General features: G+C 40.8%; 1 protein-coding gene across 1 annotated transcript; it reads right to left on the bottom strand.

Moving 5' to 3' along the window:
- Positions 1–5,763: 5,763 nt before the first annotated feature.
- Positions 5,764–7,377, bottom strand: LOC147707079 (uncharacterized). The gene has a single exon (XM_086925624.1). The coding sequence runs from the start codon at positions 7,375–7,377 to the stop codon at positions 5,764–5,766; it is 1,614 nt and encodes a 537-aa protein (XP_086781750.1).
- Between the last annotated feature and the right edge of the window lie 451 nt (positions 7,378–7,828).

Below are 7,828 nucleotides of genomic sequence, written 5' to 3'. Positions count from 1 at the left end.
TGCTAACAAAGGAGAGAGCAAGGGATCGTGTTCACTGAAGGTGAACGGAGTGTACTCTTGTTCCCCTGTGGAAGAACTAGAAAAACAAAGAAAGGAGTACCATCACGGGAAAGTCAGAATGAGATTCCTTATGTGGTGATAGGATGGCAAAAGGAAAGAATTTATCCTTTTGTTAAAAACCCCTCACTCACCAACCTAGTGGTGACATGCTTCATCATCGGGGTCCACCCTAGTGGCCTAACGTCACTAGCGTGTGCTACGACACCTGGGTTACAGTGGAGCAGGTTGTGAATCTAAGTGCAGAAAATATGTTAAAAAGTGTCCTGGTTTATCTTAAAATAAATGTTATTAACAAGAAACTGGACAATGTTAAAAAGGGTGAGGCGAGATACTGTGTGGGTATATTAAGAACCAGAGTATCTCTTATATGTGTGATGGGCTACATATTTCAACCGTGAATGGAATGTACCAGGTGTTCATCAGGACCGTGTGGACAGGGAACCGGTAGGTATGTACCCCCTAAAAGGCACACCCTTTCCTAGTTCTCTGTGACCCAAAATAGCAAAAATCTGCTATCTGGTATAGTAGAATCTAACCACAGTGGGTGAGTCCAAAACAATGAAAAAAGACCTGTGGGGAAGAAGAATAAAAACAGACATCAGTCAAACGTGAACAGTGTTACATGCCTGTTACGTAGTGCAGTGTCATGTCATTCGACTCTTCAGGCTTACTACCACTCTCAATAGAAGGAATCTTGTGGAATCGTTATGTGAAAATATCACCTGCTGACAATATCCGGTGTAGGATATTTGTCTGGATGATGCACGCAAACATATCAAGAGGTGTGTGCTCAACGGCAGCGTGATTGTTGCCGATATTTTATTTTTAATTCAGGCATACGTCCTGATTATATAGGTGATGTGATATCACTAACTCGCCATACATTGATGGTGATCGCGAATAAGGAGTGCATGATTTATCTGTGGCATTTCAATCGACATACTCGGGCTTACTTGACATAAAACAAAGACAAATACAGACATATGGTTGTAGTAAGTGCTTGGCTTACTACTGTTTCGGAGTTCTATCTCATCGGAGGGCGGGAGGGGGTATCCCCACTACTTAACCGATTTCTGTAACAACATGGGTGGATTCGTTAAACGGCCAACGAACCAATGCTGAAAACGACCCTTTCGCCCTCATGGCGTGACCCTTTTTTTTTTTTTAAGAGTTTTATTTTATTTTCACCTGGTATAAGACTACGAAACGTTCAGAATGGTTTCAGTTCATCAAGTATATACACAATCAAACATAAATAGATCATTTTTCACATTATTAAGTAGAGACGCTGAGAGAAAAATCAGAAAAAACTCAGATAGACAAATAGTAGTCTTGGATATATCAATTCAATTCTAGGTTCCCCCAAATTTTCTCAAATTTCTTTAACGATCGAACACCCCTATATTCTGCCAACGTACACTCCATAATTTTAATTTCACTGACCAGGTACCACCACTCCAGAGCGTTGGGTGGGTTAGGGTTAATCCAAGCTCTGGCTAAGGTTAATTTGGCACAAGAGAATAGAATTGATAACAGTATATGATGTGGTTGATTTGTCAAATGTGGGCCTAGTATTACCATAGAGGCCGTTATTGGTGAACTGAGAATGTTTTTTGTAACTAAAATTTTTCCCACTTCTTCCCAAAATTTCCCAAGTTTTGGACAAGAAAACAACATATGTACAAGGTCTGCCGCGTATTCAGCACATTTCGGGCATTTGGTTTTCTCTCCCATGATGTTATTTGAGGACCATTTAAAAAAAAATTCTGGAGTATAGTATAACATATATATAGTTCTATATTGTTGTAATCGTAGGCTAGATGATATTACATGATAATGGATATTAGTGTAAGATTTACTTATTTGTTTTCCTGTTAGATTAGTTCCAAATTTTAAATTCCATTTATTAGCTAGTGCGTCATTGTCGTCCGATCTTAAACCTATAAAGAATTTATATGCCGAGCTGATTATAGATTTCTCTTTTTTAGAGTTTAAGAGGTCCCAAATACCCCCGCTCGACAAAGTATTAATTCTGTTCTTTTGCACTAGAAAGTCGTATATTTGCATATATTTAAACCTATGTATTTCGGACAATCCATATAATTGTTTTAAAGTAAAAAAATCCAATATGCCTTGAGAGTTATATAAGTCACCCAGAACCATAATTCCTTTCAGTTGCCACCTTCGAGATTCCCCGTCGCTAAATATACTCGGAAGCACAGGGTTGTTCCACAAAATTAATTGAGAATGAAATATAGTAGTTTTACAATGGGCGAGTATGTCCTTCCATATTCTTACTATATCCCGTGCCGTCTTGAATTTAACCCTTTTGTAGTAGTTGGGATCTGTGATACGGAGTAGAAATTGTTTAGAATCTTCCTTTAATAATAGATGATGATAAAAAAGCAAGTCCTCTGCATTCAGTAATGATCGTATGCGTCTTACAAAAGAAGCCCAAAAGTATAATTTCATGTCTGGAAAGTTAAGACCGCCGGATCCAATTTGGTTTTTTAATAACTTTAGCGATCTCCTAGCCTTCTTGTATCCCCAGATAAAGTTACAGAGATCCTATCTAATTGTTTAAAAGAAAGCCTGTTCTGTGCCAAAGGGATTGATCTAAATAAATATAAGTATTTAGGTATAATTTTCATCTTTATCAGATTTATTCTGCCAATTAGATTCAGTGGGAGTCGATGCCATTTTTTTAAATTTGTGATGGTAGTTTTCATTAAGTCATTATAGTTTATGGTATTAAGTTCTTTAATGTTTGAGGTAATTTTAACTCCGAGATATGTCGCGATCTTACATATTTCAGGCACTGGTTGAGGGGGGACGAAGTTAGCTATTATTTGGGTTTTATGAGCATTTAATTTGTAGCCTGATGCATTGCCGAATTTAGATGCTTCAAAATTAATAGCTCTTAGGGATTCAGTTGCTTCGGTCGAATAGATAGCGATATCGTCCAAATACGCAGTGATTTTTAAGCTTTGCCTACTAGTCTTAAAAGGTATTATTCCTAACTGAGTATCCAAAGCTTTTAAAAACGGTTCCAATGAGAGGGCAAATAATAAAGGTGACAGGGGGCACCCTTGACGTGTGCCCCTCCTAATTGGAAAGCATTGTGACGTGAGACCACCATAACTGGTGTATGCTATTGGATTGTCATAAAGTGCCTGAATCCCATTTAAAAAATTTTCACCGAACCCCATTGATCCCATTGTATGCTATAAATAGTCCCACCCCACCCGATCAAATGCCTTTTCGGCATCAAGCATTATCATTGCAAGGGGAGTAGCCCCTACCTCTGCTATGTCGAACGCTGGTATTGCCGTGTTGACATGGGCTGATGTATCCCTCCCTGTTATAAACCCGTGTTGCTGCGTGTTTACAATTTTGGGCATTAGTGGTGCAAGTCTTCTAGCCAAGCATTTTGCAAAAATCTTTGCGTCGGCGTTAATCAAGGAGATCGGTCTATATGAGCCCATCTCCTCTTTAGGTTTACCCTTTTTATGAAAAAAGATTATTTTGGCTTTATTCCAAGAACGGGGGGCTGACCCGGTTCTGCCAATATGGATAATTACTTCTAAAAGAAAGGGTGTTAGCTCGTCCAAGCATAATTTATAGATTTCCGGAGGGATGGTATCCTCACCCGCGGCTTTTCCTAGTGGCAATGATTTTATAGCCTCCTTTAGTTCTTCACTAGTTATTTCTATAGCCAATTCCTCTGCTTCATTTATTGTTATCTTATTCGTTAAGTGTTCTTTTAGATAATTCTTGATTGTATGATCATTAGGCCTATTCTCCGGTGTATACAGAGTTTCATAATATTTAGCAAACTGTTGAATTATATCATCTGACTGATTGTATCTCTTATTATCAACCCCTAAAATTTGGGAAATCATAGATTCCGCTCTATCCTCTGCTACTTTAAATGCTAAAATTTTTCCAATTTTGTCACCGCCCTCATATTGTGAAAATTTATATTTATGGATCTGTGCGCTCCTTTTCTTTAGAAGAATTTCTTTGGTCTTACATTTTAGCTGGCTAAGATTTGCACTGATATCCAGAGTGGATAGGTTATCTCTTAGAGCTTGTACAAGCTTTATCTCCTCGGCAGCGATGTCAGAGGTCAGGGTTAAATTATATTTGTATCTTTCGTGGTTCTGCTTCGAAACAAAGGTTTGCGTAAACCCTCGGATACTGGCTTTACATGTATCCCATACTGTTAAGCATGAAGCAGTGTTTCTATTAATAGTCAGAATTCTGTAATATGTTGTTTTAGTTGCGAAGTGAAAGTCGTATTCGATAATAAATTCCTGGGAAATGTGAAAGCTCTCGGAGGTTTACGATTCACAGAGGTAGTAAATTCAATCATAATGGGGTTGTGATCAGATGTTATACGTGGATATATTACCATTGATGTGGATCTCATCAGTGAATCTGATACAAAAGCCATATCTAGACGTGAACATAACCTGTGGGGAGCTGAATAGTATGTATAGCCTGGAGAGTTTGGGTATAGCGAACTCCAAACATCTCTGACATTATGTAGCTTACATATATCTAAGATGGATGTTCTAGTTTTGGGCATTCGTTTGTAATTACCCGGACGCGTTGTATCCGTCTGACAGTTCAGAATGCAATTAAAGTCACCCATAATTATTACTTCTCCCTCCCAGTCTAGTAAAGCTATATTTAGCTGTTCGAATATTCTAGGATCTTCTTTGTTAGGCCCATATACAACACATGCTACAAGCTTCACATTGTTGAAACATAGTTGGGTAATTGCCCACCTGCCCCATTTGTCACATTGTGTTTTAAATATTTCTGCCTTAAACCTTTTGTCTTTTAGTATAGCAACCCCTCTTGTAGGGGAAGCAACTGCTGAGTTGATTATCATCTCAAAACCCAGTTGACTTAGCAGCTTATCTTTATCTATAATATGGGTTTCTGACAAAAATACTAAATGGGGGTTGTATAATCTCAGTTCTTCGGCAACTAAGTGCCTCTTACGTTTGTTGTTCAGCCCTGAGACATTCCATGCCAAGCATTTAATATTATGCATCTCTAATGTAAAGAGTAATGTCGATAATCTGCATTATTATGTGTAGTTCCAAGTAAAGAATACATTTTACAAACATAAATCTCTCATCAAGTCCTCCTACCAGGTTGAAAATATTTTTTTTCCTTTTTTCCCCAGCCCTCCCTCCATCTTCCCACAACTCCCACAACTCCCACACCCTCCCCAGACTGCGAAGACCTGCCCCCCTCCCCCCCTTACCTATTGCTGCCGTTGATGAGGCAGCGCCTGCGGCAGTAAACCAAGAACCCCTCCCCCCTCCCACTGAGGTGTCAGCTAATGGTACTTCATCAACACTGATGTTCACCTCAAGAAATCGCTTTATATTTGAGTGCATTATACTTCAAATACAATCTAACAATACTAAATATTTGTGAAATAGAAGAAAGAAAAAAAATTTAAGTGATTAAATGTTTGAAGTTTCGGTGCCCCACCTAGAACTTGAGTTCCCTTCATAATCCCATTTCTATCTATCTAAAGTTTCTGTATCGCTTGTGCAGAGAGGAGTATAAACCTCCTCTATTTCCTTCAGACTTTACTCCTGTTGATTGACTAAATATGACTGTGCCTCCCTTACTTCAATTATGCAGAAAAAAAAAATTATAAGCCCCCTCTCTTTCTTTTCAATCTTTACTCTTGTTGACGCTGGCTAAAAAGGCCTGTGCCTCCCGTACATCACTAAAGAAGCTTGTGCGCCCTTTCATGATCACTTTAAGTCGGGCGGGTTCTTGTAGATATGCTAGGCCTCCCAATTTATTGATTGGGTCGATTAATTTACGCATTTCCCATCTTTTGTCCATCGTGGTTTTACTAAGATCTGACCGAGCAAAGATGGTAAGATTGTCAATAGATATTGGGGTATTAGGTTTAGCTTTTTCCCACACAGCTTGTCGGAGCAGAAAGTTACCAAAATGTATTAAAAGTGGACGTGGGAATTTACTGTTCTGGCGTTTTTGGCCAAGTGGAAGTCGGTGTGCTCTTTGTACTTGGGAGTCCCAGTCCCAGTCTGAGAGATCCGGGAAGGCGCGAGGCAACAGTCTCACCAGAAAGGCCCTCGGATCAGATCCCTCTAACCCTTCCGGGATTCCGTAAAGTTTGAGGTTGGATCTTCTTTGCCGGTTTTCCAGGTCCTCGACTTTCCCCTGGAGTTGAATTAATTCTGCATCGTGGCGCCCCACAGTGGCACCTAACCGTTGTGTTCCTTCTTCTACCATGACTGTGCGTTGTTGGAGCTCTATTATCTCCTGCGTAATGCCATTTAGTATGGAGGCTATATCAGTTATGGAGGTTTGCAGTCTTACATTGTCACTTTTCAATTGCTGATAGTGTGCTTCCGATTCCACTATTTGATTTATCAAAAGTTTTAATATGGTGTCTAGTTGGGGGTGACCAGTGTTTCCCAACCTGATCTCTTCCGTTAAATTCGTATTTGTATTTTCAGCAAAAAATGTATTTAGGTCAGTATCAATATCCACAGATATCGGTAGATTAGATGCTGTAGCAGTTGGTAGGATATCTTTTTCCCCTGTGGTCAGCTCAGAGGGGACATGGCTGGAAGTTTGCGTCATATAAGACCCTATTTCAGGGACTTGCAGTATCTCATTATCTGTAGGGCTGCCCCCAGAGAGCCTTAAAGTCATACTCTTGACTAACCCCTTGGCCTCAATCCACTTTCTTAGCGGACTTTTGTCGGTGACCATTTTTTTTGTAATCAAGGGGGCTGCTCCTGTAGCCAGGCTAGACAAAGCTCTCCCTCTCTTCTTGTGAGTTGTCTTGGCTTTACCTCTGCGTCTCTGTGGAGGTAGCCTGCTCAGGGACTTATCCGTAGACTTATCCAATTCCTCCTCTGTATCATAATCACAGTCCTCAAAGGAGAGATGTTCCTCAGCCAATTCCAAAGTCTGTTCCGAACCATAATTACCCACTAGGCGCGTTCCAAGACTGCTACTTTCTTCTAATGTGCCTTTGCCTGTGTCTGTTGGGCCTTCCGTCCTCGAAAATATAACTGTAGCCTTGGGGATGGAGGTCGAGGTAGCTAAAGCATCTGATAATGTCTTGGAGATGTTTAATGCTTGGGTCCCCCCATCTGCCACCCCATTTGCCACCTTTACTCCTTCTGTTGTCTCAGGGCTTTCTAGGGTCTCCCGGGTCTCGCTATCTTCAGTAAGAGTAGGGGATGTAGCTGATTGAGCAGATAGAGCAGAATCATCATCATGGTTTATATTATCCAATGTCATGGTATGTTGAAAACGTACTAATGCCCCATCTTCCCCCGAAACCACCCCGGCTTTAACACTTTCAATAATGTCTGCACCTTTCTTTACCGTTTTTTTTTAATTGTCCCGCAATTCAACAGAGGAGGGTGCAGAATCGTCTTACCTGTCGCCTTCCTGTCGCTCCCTTTCAAAATAGCAGCCTTATTAAGAACATCCATTTATCCATGGGCCGGTGCTGCCAGTGTTGCCGCTTCTGCATTTGCTACCGCTTTCTCAGCCCCCCCAGTCGTCATTTCTTCTGTTGTCTCTACAACCGTGGCAACCAGTGGGGCAGGGGCTGGGGCTGCAGCTCTCGACGTGAGCGAAGGCAGAGCGGTCGCCGCCGCCGTTGCTGCTGTTGCGGAGGTTTTGGTATTCCGCGTTGTGCGTGGGGGGTGTTTGGGCGACATAGCTTCTGGTGAAACAGTTGCAC

This window comes from Lissotriton vulgaris, chromosome 6 (genome assembly GCF_964263255.1).
Source record: "Lissotriton vulgaris chromosome 6, aLisVul1.2, whole genome shotgun sequence".
Taxonomy (NCBI): Eukaryota; Metazoa; Chordata; class Amphibia; order Caudata; family Salamandridae; genus Lissotriton; species Lissotriton vulgaris.
The sequence above is the reverse complement of the archived record's forward strand: the minus strand, read 5'-3'. Positions and strand labels throughout refer to the sequence as shown.